This window comes from Cygnus olor, chromosome 15 (assembly GCF_009769625.2).
Source record: "Cygnus olor isolate bCygOlo1 chromosome 15, bCygOlo1.pri.v2, whole genome shotgun sequence".
Lineage (NCBI taxonomy): Eukaryota > Metazoa > Chordata > Aves > Anseriformes > Anatidae > Cygnus > Cygnus olor.
In genome coordinates this window covers 10,466,497-10,489,861 of record NC_049183.1, presented here as the reverse complement: position 1 = coordinate 10,489,861, position 23,365 = coordinate 10,466,497, and the positions used below count along the sequence as shown (strand labels likewise).

At 39.2% G+C, this 23,365-nt stretch overlaps 2 protein-coding genes across 7 annotated transcripts in view; one reads left to right on the top strand and one right to left on the bottom strand.

The window, feature by feature from the left end:
• The window catches only part of TECPR1 (tectonin beta-propeller repeat containing 1), a 28,744-nt gene extending 20,947 nt beyond the window's left edge, over positions 1-7,797 (top strand). For 5 of the 6 annotated variants that reach the window (XM_040575265.1, XM_040575263.1, XM_040575262.1 and 2 more), the window contains 6 exons: positions 1,291-1,465; positions 2,746-2,881; positions 3,235-3,327; positions 3,995-4,101; positions 4,566-4,685; positions 5,695-7,797. In XM_040575265.1, the coding sequence (XP_040431199.1) occupies positions 1,291-1,465; positions 2,746-2,881; positions 3,235-3,327; positions 3,995-4,101; positions 4,566-4,685; positions 5,695-5,892 (829 nt within the window). In that variant the 3' untranslated portion in view covers positions 5,893-7,797. Of the gene's footprint in view, positions 1-1,290; positions 1,466-2,745; positions 2,882-3,234; positions 3,328-3,994; positions 4,102-4,565; positions 4,686-5,694 lie in introns of those variants that run through there. The other variant, XR_005824725.1, reaches the window with a different exon arrangement.
• A 7,453-nt stretch (positions 7,798-15,250) lies between these two features.
• Positions 15,251-23,365, bottom strand: part of LMTK2 (lemur tyrosine kinase 2) — a 43,697-nt gene continuing 35,582 nt past the window's right edge. The window contains exons 12-14 of the mRNA XM_040575261.1: positions 22,566-22,701; positions 20,339-20,584; positions 15,251-19,263 (exon numbers count right to left, since the gene is read on the bottom strand). Coding sequence (XP_040431195.1) covers positions 19,235-19,263; positions 20,339-20,584; positions 22,566-22,701 — 411 coding nt within the window. The 3' untranslated portion in view covers positions 15,251-19,234. The remainder of the gene's footprint in view (positions 19,264-20,338; positions 20,585-22,565; positions 22,702-23,365) is intronic.

The following is a 23,365-nucleotide window of genomic DNA, read 5'->3' as shown; positions in this document are numbered from 1 at the left end:
TGGGATCTGTAGACAAACTCAGCTGGTGATTCTCTGTATCTGTTTTTCCTTACGGTAAATAATCAAGGAACAATAAAGTCTAGGTATATTAGTATGTACTAGTTCATTTGTAACAGCTGAAATATGTCATCTCTATTAGTTGTTTTAACATATGAATTCCACATACCATGCAGTAGGCCACAGATAATCCCAGACCCATTTAAATCAAAGTACACTATATTCAGATGGGTCCAGGAAAATAGCGAACTGCCATTATATTCCATTAAGCAGTGAAAGTCTGCATTTACTGTTTTTCCAGCTTTTCTATGCTTTCCGTACTAGGCTATCTAATAACTATGCTAAGAAATTGCTGTGAATTTACAGTTATGCATTGTTCTATTTGATACTGAGGCTGCAAAGCTAGTATTTTGGCCTTTGTATAGTATCTTCTAACTAAGGTCCTGAAGCAAACTGTTGTTGTTCCAGGATGTGCAACCAACCAAATAACATCCATTTGATCAAAATAAGCAACTTGAGAAATACCCTTAAACCTGAACATTTCCTCCTACTTTAACTATCAATTTAAAATTGCAAACAGGTAAGGAACAGCTCAGGGCTGGATCTTATTTTTCAGATTTGGGAACAGAGGAATACCCCAAGTTTTTTAGGACATTCTTTACACACAGAAATAGCTGCTGTGATGATAAAATCTAATATAGTTTCCCTAAGACAGCACTGCTTTGCAGCAGATTCCCTCCAGAATACACTGATTTCCAGGATGACCTACCTCCAACTCTTAACTCAAAACTGCCTTTTCTCTGCTTACCTCAGGATACTACATTTGCTTTTTAAGTCACCACCAAAAAACAAATTGTAAAGTGATTCCCTTATCCAAGGCAGAGGAAGGAATGAATTGGGTGTGAAGTTCTCAGTACAATGGGATTCCTAGCTGGGGTCAAATATCCATGATTCATCTGTTGCCCACTGAGTTTTAGAGAGTTAGGAAGCAGAGAAATTAAAGCTGCAAAACCTTCTTTGGTGGCCTTGATTTTATATATTTTTTTCTAAAGAACAACAAAAAACAACTTGTGAAATCAGAACAGATGTAAGATGTCAGAATTCAAAACCTGATGCAAAATGATTGTTGAAAACCCTTTCAAATTAAAAAAAAAAAAAAACAAACTAATTCTTACTGTACCTATTTAATGAAGACTTCAGGATTGTTCACACTAAAGTCACCAATGGACCAGGGAACAAATTCAGTTATAGAAAGTACATACTTCTGATGGGTCTGGGGTTTTTTTGCTTCAGAAAATGTAAGATAGTCACCAGCGGGCCATGGCTGGAAGTGCCTCCTGTTACCCTGTGGGACATCTCCATAATTCCCAGTTCAGATGCGGTTGATGAAGAATCAGTAGCACTGTGGGCAATCAGTGACAAAGGAGACGTGCTCTGCAGACTTGGAGTGACACAGCAAAACCCAGCTGTAAGGCTCCTTGTTTATTTTTACTGCCTTATTGATGTGTTTAATGTAATTATGCAAGTACATACACAGAGTCATGCAGTGCCTTCTGTCAAAGTACCTTATTTTTTTCCCTTTCATGTCCCAGATTTTAAAGTCCTTGTCCATCAACTGTGACAGTTTTCTGCCCACATTTTTTTTTAATATTCTTTCCCTTGCATAATCTGCTTTAGCTTGTGCTACATTATTTGCAGTAGCCTCTCATCCCTGTATGATCTTTGAAGGTCTCTTCCAATTGAACAACTCTATTCTAATCTATCCCCTCTGTATCTCCTCTTGAAGTACTTGACTTCCACTTTCTGCACTGATAGCTTAGTTCCATTTTTTTTTTTCCATCGTCAATAATGTGTATATCCTATTCATTTAACTGCCCAGGGATAGAAGTTCTCTAAACTATGGCCCTAACCTAATGCCCACTGATAGCAATAGGAGTTTGTCCATGGACTTTTCAGAGCCTGGAACTGACTTTGTTTATTTCAAAGGCAGGTAGGCCTGGATGTACCTACTGACTTTTCTATGAACTGGGACAGAAATAATGAGTACATGTCCAGTAAGGTACACAGAAAGGAACAAATAGTTTGAGTAGCTTCAATAGGAACCTTTCCTAATAAAATACATGTGCTAAAACAACAAATTAGGGTTGATATTCACTAATTTTAAGCCATATTTATAATTGGAAAGAAAATATACTTTCAGTGGAATTTGGAGAAAAACTGCAAGAAGATGAAAATTTATAGGGATGAATTTTTTGCTTCCTACTCAGTCTGTTACAATAGCACAGGTCCGTATGGCAGTGCAACAGCAAGAAATGGAATTCTGTGTCTGGAATCTGAAGCCAGACAGACTTCAGTCTGTTGATTTTTGTGAGATTATTGCTCTATATAATCAAAAAAGATATTATTTGAAAAAAGGAGGAGAGAAGAAAGAGAAATAAAGAGATCTCGATCCCAACCATTCAGAGACAGGCAGGTCCCTAAATTTCAGTGATTTCAACTGAAAAAGGTCTGGTATAGTCCAACACAGCTATTAATTTCAAAGAGTTAAATATCCAAGTATCTTTGAGGATCAGAGACCTTGTTTCTGTTCAGTCATCCTAATTTTTTATTTTTCTAAAAAGAATTATTACTCAGAGTCTTTTTTACTACCTAGGGTTTTCCCCATTTGGTAATAATCAAAATAATTTTATCATGGTTTCCCATGGAGTTTTTAACCATTGCTTCACAATTTCTTCCACAATTTGTCAGGGAACATCCTGGCTTCACGTGGGAACAGATCAGCCCTTCATTTCCATCTCCATTGGAGCATTTTACCAGGTGTGGGCTGTTGCTAGAGATGGTTCTGCCTTCTACCGGGGCTCAGTGTCTCCAAAGAAACCTGCAGGTGAGTACTTGTACTATTTTTGGTTACAATCTTCCTCTTATACAGGATGTAAGCTCTACTACGGTGCCATGTCTAGAGAAGACAATTTTTAGTAGAGGTCTTTCCAATAGGCTATACAAAATAAGGGATATGAATAATCAGCATCATGTTAATTAGAGCAGTTAATTTGCTTTTCACTTGGGTGATTTAGAAACAGTGTTCATCTCTAAAAACAAGCTAGCAAAAATACATCAAGTGTAATGTCATTCACAGTTTTCTTGCACAGGTATGCATTTCCACTGCAGATATTTCCCAGAATTCTCATACATAATCCTGTTTTCTCAGTGTTTTACTCAAGTATTTCTGACTTTTAGGTGACTGTTGGTACCATATTCCTTCACCTCAAAAACAAAAGTTAAAACAAGTCTCAGTAGGACGAACATCGGTGTTTGTGTTGGATAAGAACGGTGAGGATTTTTTAAAAATTACTTATCATTGGTAGAAAAACTACATCGGTATTTATTAGATTGATTTTAAAAGGAGAGTCCAAGTCAAACCTTCTGCTTGCACTGCTGCTCTTACAGAATACTCTTGTATTCAAAGAGACACGTAGTGCCATAGGTAACAACAATCCATTGCCTATACCGTTTTTGCAAGAAAAAAACAGTAACAGGTGAACCTCAAAGAGAATTCTGTGAAAGGATTTTGTGTCTGAAACCCTAGAATGTACAAAACTGAAGAATACTTTCCTGTTGAGAAAGCTAGAAATAGCACCACCATCGCAAGAAACATTGTGAAGGATTGTTTTGTGAAAGAAACAAGCCTTTAACACCAGTCTCCTTCAACTATCTTGACCTCATGTTTTACTTCTCTAATGCATAGTTCTTTATATAAATATTTTTTCCTCAAGAAATTTTTCAAAACAGTGTAGCTGCTGTTTTCCAGAAAGTTATAAAGAGTAACTGCAGAAATACAAATTCTAAAGTAGGACATTCATCTTCCCTTGCTGTAAAACATTAGTCAATGCCCCCAGTGATGCATGCCCACAAAACATAGAAAGTATTAACTACTGATTTCTTACATTGTTTACTAGCACTTTATGCAGAGCTGTAACCAGGACTATTTATTTTATAGGCAACCTTTGGTACCGGCAAGGTATCACACCAAGCTACCCTCAAGGATCTACTTGGGATTATGTATCAAATAATATCCGCAAAATGTCTGTTGGGCCCCTGGACCAGGTGTGTATTGTTTCCTGGTATCGTATTAGTTTACTAAAAATTATGCTTAACATGTTTTTGTAATTAATTTTTTTTCCAGGATGTTTTTTTTGTTTAGCTTTATTTATTCCACAAGATGATGATCTAAGTGCTGGAATCCCAACAGCAGGACAAAAAAAATGAGACCAATGCAATAGTGATACAGACAGTCCTTTGCCTTAAAAAGCCTTATTAATATATTTTTAAAAATTGTTATATATATATAAAATCTCTTTCCTGCCGAGTCTTACTATCTGGCACTGTTTTCACTACAACTCTGGTATCTAGTTACCTGTTTGGTTGTCCCTCTGACTAACTCAGAGCAGTTTTGGCCTACTCCAGAGTCAAGACTAGTCTGTTAATGTGGTAAAGCGAATCAGGATTTTCACATCTGGGAAGAGCAGCCTGAGGAATGCATTTTATTGCCACTTTTTGCTTTCTTTGAGGTCTGGGTGATAGCTGACAAAGTGCAAGGAAGTCACAGTTTGAGCTGTGGGACAGTGTGCCACCGCACTGGCGTTCAGCCAATGGAGCCCAAAGGCCTCTCATGGGACTACGGAATTGGGGTAAGTGCTGGAGGACATTATGCTGCTTTAAAGCCGGTACCAAATGCCCATGGGCACCATGCGGAAAGCAAAGCACTAGCCTGCTAAGCTGGCAGGCTTTCTAAAGCTTGCACACACCTGCAGGAAACTGACGTTTGTTCTCCAGTTTTAATTCCTTTTTTAAGTTAACTATAATGGCTTGTACAATTATTGCTAGGAAGTCATTTATTTACGTTTGATAAGTATTCATTTTAAATAGGTCATTTAAAAGTTATAATGGAAAAATTAATAAAAGTAAGTAGCATTTTTAAAAAGTGGATTCCTTCCTCCTCTGCACATGATTATTCCTCCTTGTTGCTCCCTGTATTACCCTCAGTGTTCTCAGAAAGGCTATTTCAATGTTTTGGTCCCTTGCAGATGGGTGGAAACCTGCAGTGGTTCTATAGGAGGCTGGGCAGTCCCCCAGTCGGGATCAGTGGGGCCCGTGGCCAGGCAGGAGGACAGCTTCCTTGGAGCTGGAGCTCATGAGGGGGCAACCACTAGCACCTTGGCACCCCAGGGGATACAAGGGGACCCTGGCTGAGGTCTCCCAGCCCAGCTGTCTGGGAGCCTCTCCCCAGGGCCTCCAAAGGGGAGCGTCAGCCCTCACCAGCACTATCTCTGCACAGGCTCAGAGCCTCAGAGCCCCCCAGCCCAACCCAGAGGCAGGGGGAATACTCTGAGAGCCCTTCCTTATACTCATCCATTCTAGGTGCTCTGCTCAAAAGAAACAGCAATGTGAATGGTGGGTGCTGCATGTGAATTTTAAAGGACGAGGTGAACATGCACATTCTTTTTTGGGGAGTTACACTTGCAATCACATTTTTGTTTTGTTTTACAAGGAGCCTTTTTTCTGACTGAGCCCAGAGCAGGATTATTTTCTATATGAATAAGCCATATAAAAGTAGTAGTGTACATAAAGCATCACATCAAGTGTTGTAATTACAGGGTGATGTTTCTCCTTTTATGTTTCTTTATCAATTTTCTGTAGGGTGGATGGGAACACATTACAGTCAGAGGAAATGCAACTGAAGCATGTAGGGTCGCTATGCAAGACACTTCTGAAGAAAACTCTGCAGTATCAAAGGACTTGGAAGAGAATGAAAGTAAAGGGAGAGTGGTACCCTCCAAAACCCCTCTGATGGTCAGTGAAAGACAAGACTTGGACAGAAGTGCAGTTAATTGTTAAGTTGCCACTGTCTACGTTTTGCAAACAAGCAGCAGTAAATATAATTTAAAAAGAAACTGAATGTCCATGTGAATGTCCATGACCTGGAGAGAAAAACATGATAGTTTTGTGCTACTTATGTTTTACTGAACTGGAATTTACAGTGGGGTAATTTTAATACTGATTTCTTCGACTGTGTCGTGTGTAAAATGTGACTTAATAGAACTAATAGTTTTGTCAAAACAGGCAAGCATTATAGCCACAATGTATTTCTGACCCTTTACTATAGCTGCTACAAAACTATACAAATGTGAATCTTTGCACATGACCATTACATTTATTTAATTTTTGTATTACAGTTCTCGTCCCTACATTTCTCATATTCACATTGTCTTCCATGCTACACTTCAGATTCATATTTGAGCAGAGATACCGATATAACTGAATTACAAGCATTTCCATGATTTGCACTGCAAACATCCATACATGCACGTAACTTTGTCCATGTGAGCCCTGTTTACATAAGCCTGTAGGTTTGGTCACGCTACGCTTGCTCAAATCAGTAAAATTAAATTCTGTACAACTCACCTTAGGATGCAGTTACCAGTAAGGGCCAATTTTTGCTATCTTGGCACTCAACAAATACCTTAAGAAGAATCACTGGTTTCAGCAAGACTATGTAGAGAGCATGGTCCTATTCAGTCTTGGTTAGAGAGGCAAAGTCTCATGCTAGATTGTCAGGACAAACAGCAATAGATCATGTTTAGTCTCCATCTTAACTGGAACCCTAATCACTAAGGTATACAGATACCTACCTTATGATGTTGGAAGGGACCAGATGCTCGAGGAGTTAGACTGTGCACCAGGTAATTGCAAATTATACTTTCGTAGCATAAAAGAGAAGAGCAGGTCTTAAATAAGATTCTGGCTTCACAGTGGTAAGAATTCAAAACAACCGTGCTGGTACCAGTGGAGTTTGTCACCATATACTTATGCAGGTTCAGGAGCGGCTCTGCATTTTGCTTTTAGCAAGCAATTGATTCATTCCTTCTTCCAGCAAGAAACCACTTTTTTTTCCCCCAGAAAAGCATTTTTCCTGTCTTTTACTTATCTTAGTTAGACTGTGATGTGAAATTGTTTGAAATCATTATTTGAAATCCAGCCTGTGGAAGTGCTGAGAAAGCATTCTCTCCCAATAGCTTCAGGAAGGCACCACCTTTTCTCGCCGGGCAGCAGTTTACAATCATTTTCCCTCTGTATGTGTGACTACATATGAAGTTATTTTTATACGATAAGCAGTGTGGTGTGGTCTCAGTACTGTATTTGTAGAAGTAAAGCTTATGTTTGCACGTATTTAAAGAATATATTTGATATTTTAATGCCAAGGAAAGCACTGTTTCGAAACCCAAATGTGAATGAAGATGGAAGATGCTTTACTGTTTAAAAAAAAATCTGTTGATCTTTCCAATATGTGATTATAGATTTCTGTTTTATACATGCATTGTGGAAATACCATAAATAACGTTTTGCGTTAATTACCATAAACAGGTTTTGCGTAACTTGCACAGTATCTTGTCCAAATAGATAACTTTATCATGTATTTTTAGAGAATTATTAGGATTGTATTTTCTCTGCAGCATATCAAAAAAGGCTTTTTTCTTTAATAGTGTCTACATGGCCAACTAGCAAAACAATTCCATACCATAAGCTTTATAATGTTCCTTTGCATTTTCCCTGCACTGTCAAGTTTCACCTACTTTCCTGTAAAACACTGGCTTTAAGTGAACACAGGTAACTTATGTTTGAATATTAAGTATTTGCTTTTTGAAACTGTTGATTAGAAAATGGATTAATTTAAAAAGATAATATTGTTATGGCTAATTAAAAACAGGAAAAGTGACTTTAAACTAAAACGATTTTGAAAAATAAAAGTAATTTATCAGAAGAATACGCCTTTTATGAAATCCCTTTTGACACATCCTCAAGAGTAGCACTTTGCAGCAAATAACCCTTTGGGCACCAGCTGCTGCTGCTGTGTTTAAGTGTGCTGGTGCCGTGCCTGGTGGTTCATCAGGGTGGCAGCATTGAGAGAAGGGCTGGCCTCTGGTCTCTTTGGTACCGCAGCAGCAGCCAGGTACTGCATGCCATTTGGGGCCTGATATTTGAAATAATGCCTCTTTGTTTGCAGTAAGTCCTATCAGAAATACGCTGCCGCAAGCATTTGAACTCTGTACTTGTAACAGCACCAGGAAGCGGCGCTTGGAGCGATAGGCAATTCTTCCATCCACAGCGCTGTTAAAATACTGGTTTTCCAACTCACTTGGTTCCTTCCTCTGCCAAAGTAACCAAAGAGCACCTCAGCCACCTGCTCTCCCACAAACATCTTAGAAGGCACTGAGGACCTGGAAAACGCTCACATCTCCTGTGTAATGCACAGGTCTGGTGGACCTAATGACTTTGAAAGAAACCCACAAACGTAGCTCCAATTACCAGTGCACAGCACGCAGCCGTCACTCCCCTCACACCGCACGGGACTGAGGCTGGACAGGGCCTGGGGCACTCCTGCCAATGTGCCTCATGGCCACTGCTGCCTGGCACAAACCCCTGCCGCCCCAGGCACCCTGCCATCACCGGCCCTCCCTGCCACCGCGGCTCATACACCCCAGTCAGAACAATGCCCTCACGGCCGCGGGAGGATTTCACAGAACCTCCATCAGGCTGCAGTCATTCCACAAGCAGGTTAGAACTGCGAGTCACCAGGGCAGGGAGAGGGTAACATTTCATTTTCAACACAGGCTATAACATCCAGTTCCCCCATCCCAGAAGGACAGTGGATTTTATAAGTTAAATCACCAGAAGGATGCTACGTGTATTTAAATATGTTTACATACTGCCTGATAGTTTGCTTCCCTTTCTGGTTCATTGTAGAAGAGTAGAGAAGCACTGTGACAGCTGAGCACTAGCAATATGCTTCCTCAGTAGAGGATAGAAAATTTTGTTAAATGAAAAATTTATGGTGAGAAATCACCAATTAAAGCCTAATAAAGCATCCCTTGCTGTAAAAGAAGGGATGTAAGAACTGAAAGAAAATGCCTTAGTGTTACTCATATCTCCCATTACAATTAGACAACATATGTTAAGTGAATTACAGATAAGGAGCACCTGTTGTATGAAGTAAGATACAGCAGCACCATTACTGCAAGTCAAATCTGTAAGAGACAAGGTAATACTTTCACTAACACTTAAGTAGTAGGACAGCCAACCACAGACATCCTAAACATGCATGAAAACAGGCTGGAACCTAAGGAAATCGAAGCCAAGAAAGCAGGATCCAAATCATTTCTCTCCCCCCAAGTAAGACAACCACACAGAGACAACACTAAGTTGTTCCACATCGTGTACCTGTAGATGTCCGTGGTGAAGAGTAATTCACATCCCTTGCAAGCCTGTCTGTGAAACCTTTCAAAGAAAAGTTTACTCTTTCCTTTGAAAGAGGAAATGAGAATTTTTCAGTGACAAAACATTTTCCAATGAGATGGGAAACAGATTAAAAAAATAATTTTCCTGTTTGAAGAGCTCCTGCTTCATTTATTATGTTTCATAACACCAGAATCTAGCACTAGTCCAGAAAGAATCCCAATCACATTACAAGCTTCATTAGCTAATAATTGTAATTGGAAAGATCATTGCCTAGCTTAAGACTAAAACATTTTTATACTTTTTGCAAAGATGACTGATTCATCCATTATTTAATATTTGTATTACAACAATATTTGTATTACAATGGCAGCCAAAGGACCCACTTAAGAAAAACTCCACAAGGCCGGATACTTCAGAAACATAAGCCATAAAATGTCCTTACTCTAGTTTACGATCTAAGATAGCTTTGTAGTTGCTTAGAAGTATTTTAAAAGTTTATGCTATGCACAGTATGATTTCAAACCTTGCAATTTAAATACAGTAATGCATATGTGTTTTGGACCCAAATAAAGCAAGAGAGTCTTCCATCATCTTCAGCCATTTTCAGAGCTGATCCAAAGCACTCAAGATAAATACTCAGATTTGATGGTCAATTTCACATGTGCTACTTTGCTTGCCAATTTTGTCAAGTTTGCCATCAACATTGATTTTCTTCAGTAACAAGATAGACAAGAACCAATTCACTGAATGGTTGGTGATCAGTGTTACAGCCAAGATTCTCAATAAATACGAGTGAACTCGGGTGACTCAGGCCTTAAAAGTGAACTCACAACCTTTCCCAGGAGTATAACCAGGAGTATAAGCTCCGAAAATTCCTTATAATTTAGGGTAACTTTATATGCAGCACAAGCTATAGCTGTTAGTGTTACCTGTTTGTCTTTTTATGGAAAAAAAGGACGACAGAGAGAATTTAAAAGATTATTTTTCACCTCCAGCTATGTACTGAAATGTATTATCATGCAAGTAGGAAGAGGAATGAAGGTAGTAAGCTAACTGTAGGTATTTTTGCTGAAGCTATAAATCTATGTGGTATGTTTTTGCAGATGTTCCTCATGATCATCATCTGCATACTGCTGTTGATAGTGCTGGCACAGTTTGGACCCCCAGGCTCCCCCCATCCCTTCTGCAAAGTGTCCGTTGGACATACTGAGTATAATGGAGGTCAAGGATTTAATGTAATTTTTGGCCAATGTGAGAGTCTCTATTTTGGAAAGTTTATTCTCAGCTCTCACATGAGGGATTACCTCCCGCAAGGCCTGGAACGCATTGTTGAGCTTGTGCATTCTCTGCCTCTCCCGCTCGTTGCTTTCCAGTCTCCTCAAATGTCTGTCTTTACTGCTCCAAGGATGCTTGGCTCTGGCTGCAGTACTCTTGCTGCTCTCCTTACTTCTCCCATTCCTCCTTTCTTTGTGTCTCAAGCATTTCACCAGTTCTTTGTTTTTCATTGCTGACTCCTCTGAAAATGCTTCTTTATCAACAGTATTCTTTTGCTTCTTCCCTTTGGCTTTAGTCTTCATGTTTCAGTAGATGTACTGGTATTAAGCATCAATGTGCTGTAAAAACATGACACCAATATCTTTAATTGTTGAACAGTTCAACACCAAACAAATGATCTGATGCAGGTTTGAAAAGTTTGTTCCATACTGGAAGACCACCACTGACTCAATTTAGTGATGTGCATTTTAGAAGTTGTGGATGGTACTAGCCAAGATGAGCTATGCCAATGAATCAAGGAGAAAATCCGTTTTCAGAGAACAGATTCCCCCTTCAGCTGGAAGGGGTTACAGAGGGCGCAGAAGCCAAGTGAATGGAACCACTAAAACAAAGATGCAGTGAACACCACCTGGTGCCCTCAGGGATGGAAAGGCAAGTGAAAAACAGACACCTTTCTACTTTCTCTTATATAGGCCTCAAAGTGGAGAGATCTCTCACTGCATGCAACATAAGCAAATGGTCTCCAGGCTCAGCCAGTCATTGACCATTCATTTGTAGGCGTCTACTGGCATGCTTAAACTGAAGCCAAATCATTTTTTCCAGCGTAAAAATGGATTTAAACCCTGCTTCCTCCATTGAACTGACAGCACATGCAAATAGTGCTAAAGTCACTAATAATCGTTGTTCTGGAATCATCTTTGGATGGTAGAAGCGCTGGCCGCAGTCTCCTCTCAGCTATGGCGTTATCAGTGGTTTACATGAAAAGAGAGTTTAGGCAGTCATGGCACTTGACAACACTGGTAATAACTATGTAAGTATAGCATGTAAAAGCAGGGTCTCCCTTAAGAGAAAACAGAACAGAAATGTAAACAAGTTGAGATTCTGCTTTTCACATCTAAAGATCTCAACCAGAAAAAAGCCTGTGGGAAGAGGGAGCCACAAACCAAAACATGCCAGGAACATAATGATCAATGAGGTTTGATAACATATTGCCTCTATCTCACATGCTTCTATTTTTTCCTAGCTCCACCTATCAAAAGTAATAAAACTACACAGTGCCTCATCATATGTATACAGATTTATGTGTGGAGCATTAGACAGAACCCTCAGGCTCTTATTCAAAGTAACTTCTCAAACGCCCGGTAATTGCTTTTTGTAGGAATAGGTTTCTACCATGTTTATGAGCAGTCCACTAGAGGGAAACATGACCCACTAACTCACAAAGCTCAAACTCTTAGCCAGTAACATTTTCACCCACAGCTTCTCTGCATTCTGGGCCAGTCCACAACACTCACAAGCACAATTCCCGCAGTTTCTTCACACACACAGCCTATTTTTCTTTCAGACAAGCAAAGAGGGGAAAGCAGGCAGGCCAGGTACTAACTACAAGGAGATGAGCAGTTCTCAGCTAGAGATTTGTTTGTTTCTTGTTTGCCCAAGCCCCTTCACAGGTGTCTTTCACTCCTTGTTTACTCTGTCTCATCCTTGAGGTGCCAGCTGTAGCTGCTACAACAGTGCAAGCAGCAATTCCTTGCTGGTGGTCTTCCCAGCTCTCAGTTCTGCTTTTTGATGCTGTTATACAGGTCAGAAGTAGTCTGGGTATTAATAACACAGAACAAAATAGTAAATTTTGAAGCAAGGGGGGACCCTAGATATAATGAGGGCTAGAGCAGTTTGATGCAGCATTAGCAGGATTCTTACTATACACCCAAAGTAACACGCTATACTTCTTGTGTGACTGACAGCTGCCGGGAAAGGGCAGCTTTCCCTTTTTAACAACAATCAAATAATGATGGGGCATAATCGCAGCTACTGCCCCAGTATGAGCGTAGCAGAGTGCTATTTATTGTCCAATTTATCCAAAAAGCCACAGCAATGTTCCTTCCTCTTGTGTTAGCAGGGCAGGTGATGACAGTGAAGTTTTACTCTCCCCTAGCTCTGATTCTGCCACACTTGAAGACAGCAGTCTCACAGCAACCCTTCCTCTAAAAGCAACTATCAATGTTACTGTGACTATTTCCAAAAATTCTTCCCTCCACCTTCAACCAGTCCATGTAGTCACAGAAAGGTTTGGTCTTAAACAATGCATTTGTATGCTGATGCTAATATATGAGTGGTTTTAGAAGTTGGTGAGCCAATAAAGGAAACTTGCCATGGGTGCCATCCCAGTACAGGTCATCACCTTTAGCTGCAGCAGGCTGTAGAGTTCCCAGCTGTGTTGCAGTAACAACCACTTCCTCCCTCTCTCTCTCTTTAGGGGTATTTTCAGCTGTTGGGCCTTTACAGAACTCAGTTCCCTGCCTGAGAGGTAACAGGAGGTTCATGGAAGCAGCCAGCAGAGAAGGCTTTAAGGACAGCTCAGGACACTTCAACAAACCACAGGAGCAAAGATTAAGTGTTAGAAACAGCAGGTGAGGGTGAGCAAATGGGATGACATGGGATAAGAGTTCAGCTGGCTGAAGTTTGCTTTCAGACTGCCACACACCACTGCTGTAACCCCCTGAGCAACTACCTCATGGAGCCACAACCAGAATCCTTGGCACACCCAGAGAGATGGCATGGGTGCAGAGAAAGAAGTGGGAGATAGAGGAGATTCAGGATTCAAGATTGGGGTTGTCAAGAGAAACCAAGAAGAAAGAACAGCCAAATACCAGCAAGCCTCTATATCCATCCATCAGGGCTAAGATTCATCCTCTGTGACTTACCGCTGTCACCAGCTGCGGAGAAGGCACCTAGAGCCCAAAGGAGGACATGACAGAGGTTTCCGAGGAACCAGGAGCAGCGGCAGGGTCCGTGGGGGCAGCTGGGGCACTGCTTGCCCTCGGGGCCCCGGGAAGAGGAGCCTGTGAGGGACCTGGGAAAGAGGAGCCCATGAGGTTCCCTCACGCTGAGAGGGGAGCCCAAGGGACAGTGTGGGGAAGCATTGCCAGGAGCCCCCAGGGCTGGTGCTGCCACTGTGCCCCGGAGCTCTGCCTGCAGTGTGGCAAGGCAGCAGCCCCAGGGCTGTGCGGCAGTCTGTGACACACCAACAGACAGGCCCGCTGCTCGCCACGCCACGCCAGAGGTGGCTGCAACACGACACGTCGCATTAGCGGCGGGGGCGGGCCCTGCAGCTGCCAGCAGGCATGCAAAAACACCACAACTGGTCCCTACCGGCACCCTGCTGCACTGAGGCCAAGCAGCACGGTTCAGAGCTGGGCTCCGGTAGAGGAGTCGTGCATGCACAGCATTGCCACAGCCCTCTTCCCCCACAGAGGGGGAAGTTGTGGGGAGGTAGCCGGGAGCACAAGGCTCCTGTGGTTTGGAGGGTCACAGGGCTCCGAGTGAAAACAGACAATTACAACAATGCTCCCAGGGGAGGCAGAACTGGAGCAGCATTTAGAAGCGGTGCTGTCAGACTGATGGAAGCTAAGCCACACAGATAGATACACTCTTGTCACTGCAGGAGGGGTGAGTCCCAGACTTACTTGTGGAGCGTCCTCAGGTGGCAGAGGAGAAAGACTATCTCAATTCTCTGTTCTGCCCTGGGCAATGCAAGTTACCATATCCCCTGCATAACAAGGGCACAGAGCCAAAGCACTTCCATCCCCTGCAAGAAGGCTGCTGCTGATAGATTGCGAGAGCTCAGATTCTTTGATAGTAAAGTTCTGTATCAGACAGCCAGTTAGTGCCATGGATGGGATCTTTTACATCTGTTCTCAATAACAACCAGTATCTTGGTCAAGTTTCAGCCCACTAGTTATACTTTAGCTAATGAAGTCATCATCTTGATATCAGTTTCTTGTTCCCAGGTCTAAACAGTTTCCAGGAGCCACGAACAGCTGTCAGACAGATGCGGGGGCTTCCACACCAGCCTCCATTATCTACTTATATTGCTGTGCCATCATATCTCAACAGGTAATGAGGAAAAACAGCTCTTTCACGCCTCTGGCAGTGTCATGACTGACATAGTCTGAATCTCAAGTGAAAGAAGCTACCCATTCAGGTAAGTACATTAACCTGGAGATCTTACATTAGTTCAGTACATGCACTTAGATTAAAAACCATGATTTTCTATAAATAACTTCAATAAATATTAAGAAAACATACAGTTAACCTGTTTTCTGAAAGGTAGTTATGCACTCTGAAATCTGCATTCTTCCTACAAATACTTAGTTCTAGGATTAAAAGCAATATTCAATTTTTAAAGTTACCATGTTTGTATTTCAAGTATTGCTTCTCTACTGACAACATATACATGTTACCTGTGTTACCTGAAGTTAAAACAAGGGTGATAACTGAAGATATTAAAGGTGATGACATTATTTAGTGTAGACTCATCTGCTGTGACTGGGGCTTTGAGCCTTTGGTACCTTCTCTGCATCTGGATGCTAACAAGTGTAACTCAGAGTAGCCAACTATGCTATACTGTAGACCTGACTCGTTACTGGCATCCGTTTAAGAATGAACAAATATACAAAGAGATTATAAATATATAACTGTATTTTATTTTTAATATTAAATATTTTTAAATTACAAGCAATTTATCGAATCACACTATGCATGATAATCAATATACAGTAGAAATTACAATTTAAAAATGTACACAATTTAAAGACATTTTGACCTGAAATTTCATTAACTATTATATATTGCCATAAACCTCATACCTGTATTAAATTACAATAGGAAAACCTCATACCTATGATTTTGTTACATAGTTTCTCATTTACAAATAGAATTAAACATTATATATACACACATCAGTACCATTTATCATTTAAGTTACACCTACAACTGTGCAAGTTCAAACAATTTCATAAACAAAACTAACTGTAAGTCATATTCAAGTTTCTGAAAAACAGGCTGCTGGTATTACAAATACTTATTTTCAATAAGTTTATATGATGTTCGACTCCCCTCTAGATTTTTTCCAGTCTTGTACCAAAACCATTAACGTACAAGGATATTTCTGTATCACTTAAAGCTGAAGTAATTTTGTACACTCCATTCTTATTTAAGGCTATTTCTTATAAGGCTAATGAACTTTGATTCCACCTTTCACCAACACCAATAAAAATAGCCATGTCACTAACACCTGACAATGCTGACATTTTAGCATAGTGCTTAATCAGAAAAAAAAGTCTTTCTACCAACCAGCCTCCTCATGAAAAAAGATTTGAGTACTACATAAAAATCTGCTAAAAATACTGATAAAAAGAATGAGGCTTAAATGGCTTTCATTAGTGCATCAACAAGGATATGAAAAATGCTTAACTCATTCACTTCCATGAAAATGGCAGTTTCCATGAACGCAGTTATACACACAACATGTCTGCAGCTAGGGAATTTGGGAAAGTACAGGTGTTTCCATTATAACTGGACACTTCTCACTTGGTTAGCTTCTTACTACAGATCCTCTGTTTCTAAACAAACTTCTTTAGGTGGGAAAAAATCAGATCTTTTAAACAACTTTAGTAGCCAAATTGAGACAATGCCTTCATTATTCAAATAATCAAGGTCTTGTACTAGAGAAGGAATTAAAATGTAACCAGTCCTCATAATAAACCATTGAAAATAGATACATGTACTTCTAAAACTGAAACCATGCTTTGTAGCTAGTGCAAGAAATTACATACACAGTTTTAAGAATGACTCATAAACCCGCTTACTAAAAGGTAATTTGTTGGAAATACAGATTAATCTTCATTGTGTCACTGACTGCTAGGTGGGTATCTCAATATTGCTAGTAGTTGATCAGATTTTAACTATAATTTTTTCCAAAAAAACCTTTTAGATTATTGCAATCCAGCCTACTGGATTACTAAAACTAAATTTTTAGTTTAACTGAGGTGAGTCAACTTCAAATATTTCTTTCTTTTCATTGTACAGCTAAAAAGGACATTACCTTGCTTAATATCATACATATCCCAGCCCATTTTGGAAAAAAAATGCTCCTTTGGCAATTAATTAGCAATGAGTCCATTTGGACAAAGGAGTAAACTTTCACTTCCTATGCAAGATTTTCTTTAAACCCTGGTAAAGAATAAAAAACATTTCCACCAAGCAAAGGAAATTCCCGATGTGCAGGATGAAATACTGCACGTTTGAGAAATATCTGAGTTTCCAGAACTACAAGAACCAAAATGCACTACTAAATTTTAACATTTTGGAATAAAAGCTTTTATTTAACTTTGGACTCTATTCTAAGTTAAGCAATTCAAAATTAAGGCTGAACTCCAGGTCTGATCCAGTAGATTTCTCAGCACACAAGGCAGATAAACCCACGCATTATTTGCAGACCACTTAGGGAGTTTCATTCTCAGTTTTGAATTTCCGTACTCAATGTAGTGTGAGAATTACACAACACAGATGAGATCTAATTAATCTAGCCATATCAAGGAGTTCAATGTTGGAATTATGGAATTTCTAAGCAATAATGTGTGCACAAAGTTTATTACCTATATTTTGAAATATTACAAACAGCGCACAGCTTCCTTAAGTGCTCTACAGTACGTACTGTAAGCATGTATTAAGAACTACTTGGCTTTGTCTCTTAAATCATGTTTTGAGAAAAGTCCATGAAAAATTCTGTTCCTTGCTCCACACTGAAGTACAGTTCTGACCAACTCTGAACCTGAGTGCCGCATCAGAAGTTCTCAACAATAAATTGGCAAATTCAAATAACTTTACAGAACTAAATCATTCCCTTTTGATTGGTATGGAAGCCATTCTGACTAAGGGCTAAATAATGCTGGACAAAAGCAGTTAACATATTCCTGTCATTTAAAACATACTTTAAAAATGAAAATGCATATAGAAGTATACAACACAAACTTCACATAGCTTAAAATATGTGGTCCTCCTACACTTCATGGGATGACAATTCTCTGGTGAGTGGATCTGAATACAGAGCACTCGGACCACCAATACAATGAAGCCCTGCCAAAAAAGCCACTAAAATACAAAGTACTTTAAAGCCGGGTACACTGTTCTTGTTAGTGTTTCCTGCAGATCGACAGCTGGATAAGGCATTCCAAAAGGCCACGGATTTGTTTCTCAGATTAATTTGCTTTAGAGTAGTGATTAAAGATTTTTTTTTTTCCAAGCAATTTAAAGGATTAAACTAGCTGAACACACAGCAGAGCATGAAGGTTAAAAAACCACGTTGTATTCCCTTCCCTACACACAGCTTCAGAGTAAACGTTAAACGTTACTATACAGCATCTTTGGGTCAGTATGCATTTCAAGGTGTAGCATGGAGCCTTGCAAATACCTTTAAATGTCTGGCCTTATAAAGGGTGCAAAATTGGTTATTAACCATTAATCTAATTCTTAATTGTCGGAACATCACTGAGAGGTAGATCTACCACAGGCCTCTGAATGGCAGCCCCAGTCTGCAGTCAGCAGAAGAGAGCTTCAAAATTCACAGAATGTACAATTACAGGACCAAACATGCCTAAATCCAGTCTACTGAAATTAGTCGTGTTTTAGAATATTCATAATTTCCAGTTTTGTACAGTCAATTTTATTTCTTCTCTCTCCAAGGCAAAAGTTGTAATAACAACTGGAAGGCCCTTAAGTATTTTATAGTCAAGATGGTATTACAGTTTAAGCAGTCAGTAGGATTGTATTCAGGAATTGAGACATTATTTCTTTCATCTACAAATTCCAGAGTATATCATATATTCTATTCCAGTTTCCTATAAAACATGAACACTAACAATCTATAATCGTTATCATTTAGAAATGGTACTGAATAGAAGATTTCAGCAAGTCTAACATAACACTCAGAAGTTATGTACGTTTTACAAGTACCGTGCATAGCAAAGGCTACAAAAGAGGACAAATTAAACTGGGTAACTGGGCCAATTCAACTTGTCTTACTTTCCTTGAAAGATTTAAGATTTTGATTCTGTACATCATCAGGAAATAGAGGAAGAATAATCCATAGTGCAATCGTAATAAGCAAAGTAACATGTAGTGATATCTTTTTGAATAAATATGGCTCACTACTGATCAACTATCATTCATACAGTTTCAGCAACACAGACACCTGTTGCACAGGACAGTTATACACAATTCTACAACAGGTGTATGTTCAAATAGATAATGAACTACATGGAAAAATATAAAAAGAGTATTATACAATCTCATACATAAACCAGACTAGTGTAATTGCTTTACTTGTTTCTTAAGTTATCTGAAAAATACTTCAAGTACTTGAAAACAGCGGCAGAATCATCTTTCAATGAAAAGCAAAATTGCACTGATTTAAAAATACATTACAAAGTTAAATACACATTCAAATTAATGTCCTGATTTAACATTTTTTTCAGTGTTTACTTTCATTTCTTAGGACTTCTTGATTACCTGTATTACTCCAGGAGATCCAGAGTTCAGATAAAGAAGTTTCAGACACAGAGTCTGTGTGTTGTGTGTACGTAGTCCCAGGAAGTTTTAAATCCGTTTAATCTTTTTCTCCATCTTCACTGCTTCCTATTAGCAGAGGAAACGTAATAATGTACAGTGAGATTCTTCTGCACAACCATCACTTCTTTGCAAGACTTTTCCTAGAACTTGGCATTCTTCTGTTTCACACTTCCAAGTATTGGTTAATCTTTCCCTAGAGCTTTCATCTACTATAAACATTTGGTACCTTTGTACATAGACATCTGCTTAAATCACACAGTTCAATGTCACTTCCTAGGACACGTAAGGCAGTGTAGGATCTCCAAAATCTCTTATCTGTAAGTTACTAAGCAGCAAGCATTATCTAATCAATATGCATGATACAAGAACAATACAAATCTATGTAACAGTGATTACGTTTTTATAGACATTGACCATCAGCAAGGTTCAGCAATTGGTAGTATTTATTTTTATTATGCAGTATTTTACCAAGATTAATATGCTAAACTGCTTCAAATCCGTTTTCTTCCCCCTCTTAACTCTCAAAAAATGTATTAAAGCTTTATAAAGCTTTTTGTTAGAGACAAGAAAGCTTCCATTAACAAATACTGCTACTAAATATTTCTATGAACTAATTTGTTCGACTCTATTCTAACTCCACTTTAGAAAACATGCTGCAACTCTTGAGAACGTAAAAAATGCAGTTTCTAAAAAGCAACGCAAACTGAACTGTAAAATAAGCTTAGACAACAATTGCAGACATATTCCTCACCCTGTGCAATAAATTGTGTCCTATGACAGGGCAATAATGAAAATTAAACTGCCACAGTGTTACAGCTATACATAAGCGCTTAAGGACTGCTAATATTTCATTTATATAACTATCATACTAATTTAGGAAACAAGACTTGTGAGCTTGTCCCATAAACATTCCAGAAAATGTACAGCCGTAAGTTTGTAGCAATGTGGATGCAAATAATCTCAAGCTAAATGGCAAGGTCTACCTTACTGAAATACAAGACCAAACATAACTTCTACAGCATTAACAATATATTTATAAACTAAGTATTTATCAAAGAAGAAAATTTGTCATCTACATTACTCACATCTTTGCACGAAGCTTTCAATTTGTAGTCTCAAAATAATTAACTAAATCACCTACCTCCTTGCTCTATATCTGAATCTGTAAGATGTGTAAGGGAAAAGCTTGCCATGTTTGCAGGAGAGATAGAGAATCTAGAATATGGGGATGAGTGTGACCAGTTCTGTTCAGAAGTCCGGGTGGGTGGAGGTGGAGAGAAGTATTTTGACTGAAGAGGTGGTTTAGAGCTAATAAGGCTATTAGCTGCCTTTGATATAAAGGATGGCTCTGGAGAAGAGAAGTCATCATCCCATTCAAAACCGCCACCTTGGAAGAAGAAAAAAAACAACAAGAAAGCAGTTTAGAGTAATATAAAGTCATATATTGTTTTAAAAGCAAGTCCTGGAAGACTGCATTAATCCAAAAGGAACCTGTAGTAGCTTTTCATACAAGATCTCTTACAAGTCAAAAGGAATGACATTTATCACACAATTACAGAGCTTACCAATGAATTTTGGAAGCAAAATCTAAACTTGGGGCTTTTGATACACAGCACTCAAAAGCGTAATACAGCCTTAAAAACATTAACCCTGACCCTGTCCTCTGCTGTACAGAAAATTTTACTTTTGTACTTGCTGTTATTGACACTCACCAGAATTAGAAATTACAACCTTCAATCTGAGAGGAGCTGGAGAATGCCAGCTTTCAAAGCACAGAACAAAAATAGTTAACACAGGCAAAGTCTATTGGGGAAATTAATATCAAATGAATAAATAAGTATTTTTAAAGCACTTTACAGTGCTAGGATTTAGACTGTGTTTATGGATATCAGTATAAAACACGTTATACACACACAAAAAGATTTAAATGCATGTCCTGAGGACCTCCTGATAAAAAATCTATAGATTCCCAGGCTAAGAACACAGACAATTTTTCTCAGAAGCATCATATAGACCTAAGATAATTCAATGCAGTTTAAGAAAATATTACTTACAGCATCCTAACATAGAAATGTTGAAATAACACTGACTTCATTAGGAGTGACTGGCTGTGGGGACAGGGAGGAGACTAAATCCTTGCATCTCCTTCTAAGTAGTAATGGGGGAATAAGGAAGGAGAACACTGGCTGGTAGTTTACACATTGTACTGAGTCTGGCTGCAGTGGAGTTCATTTTCTTTATTTGCTGCTGTGCTTCACATTTGTAAACAAAACAATGTCGATAATATATTTTACCTACTGGCCAGTGTTTGCACAGTATCAAGGCCTTCTATTTTTCCTCACTCTGCCCTCTCCTCACCCTACCACCACTGAATAGATTGGGGGTGCATAAAAAGTTGGGAGGGGACAGAATCAGGCAGATGAACCAATCAAAAAGATATTCCATGCCACATAACAGCATGCTCAGCAATAAAACAGAGGAGAAGAGATTGGGAAGTTAGCCCTCTTTTGCTCAGGAACTGGCTAGACAGCTGTCTACCTAGGAGAGGTGGTGAGTGCTTGATTTTGCACTATTTGTTTTCTTTCTTTCTTTCTTCCACCTCTCCTTCACTTATTAAACAATTTTTGTCTTGACCCACAAGTTGTCCTGCTTTTACTTTTCCTTCCTCTTCCGCCATCCCACTGGGGGTGGGAGAGATGTGAGCAAGTGGCTGTGTGGCATTTAGCTGCCTTCCCATCTGTTAACCCACGACAAGCATACACAGAGTGTAGAGACTGGACAGAAGAAAAAAAGGTCCAGAACAGCAAACAAACTGACAGCCGTTATGAGACTGCATTTGGAAGAGGTATGTAGCACCTCCCCAGATGCAAAACTCAGCTTAGAGAATGCTGAGTGCAAATCCTGCACTCATACTTGCAATTCTGGAAAAAAAAACAGCTGCTAAAGAAAATTATTTGCTTTCCTTTGTTTTACTGAATGCAGCTTTGAACAGTACAAAGTCTTTACTGAGTCACAAGAGCACCGAGGTCTAAAAGTGTTGGAATGCCACAGCATCCAGACCTTCTCTCCGACTCAAAAAAAAATTATCTTGAGCCAACTGTGTTCTAGTCCAAGAGGCCACAAAGATTTATTGCCTGTACTTTGGTTGCCTCTCAAGATAGCCAATACATGTCAAACAGTATTTTCTCTCAAGCTCTGATAAACAGTAACACTACTATCCAAGCCTAGCTGAAGTATTTACTTAGGATGCAAAACTGAAGCCAGTATGGTATAGTGAACATACAAACCACATATTTTAAGTGACGCTTCATTAAAAACTATGCATAAAATATTCTCAACCCCTGCTGTGTATAAATATATTTAAGTACCTTCTTCATCTGTCGAGCTTTCTGAATTTGTGAATCTGTTTAAGTAACTAAAACCCGAAGATGGAGCAGGAGTGCTGTGAGAGCCTTCGCCATTAAGGTCTGCTACACGGTTTCCCAGCTCCTTAGTTGGCGTTTCCTAATGCAAACAAAACAGCTCGGTTAACTCTTTCATATACACCATGCATCCATGCAGTTGCAGGCTAGCTTTCCAAAAATACTTTGTTTTCCCCATCAAATCTACTATGAAAATAAATGGTCTGCAAGCTCTTAGTTATTACCACACAACAGGACTTTGAATTGTACATTAAGCATATGGATACACCTCCATTTTCAAAAAAAAGTTGCATCAGATCTATGCTAAACTGAATGCAGAAGTGACTATTTACGTCATTTACCATATAAAGAGGTTTCATATGCCCTAGGAACAAAGCTAAAATATCTTCCAATTGCACAGAAAACAGTTCCCTTACCGCAATACACAGGTAGGGATTTTTTTTTTCTATTCTGGAAAAGCCTTATATAGTCCCATCTCCCAACATTTTACCTTTTTTTAACCCTTTAACTATGCTTCAGGATAAAGAGACACGCTCTGCAGGACTAGTATTTGAAGCAGCCAACATTTTATCAGTTACTATAATAAGTGAGTTCGACAACTAAGTACTTTAACACAGATTATTTTTTCCTTCCCCTTCGACAATAGGATTACTATTCTACAGAGGACAGAAAAACAAATACATACCTGTGTTTTCTATTCCAAAAGACAATGACCCCTAGTATGCCTGACAACGTCACTGTTCTTT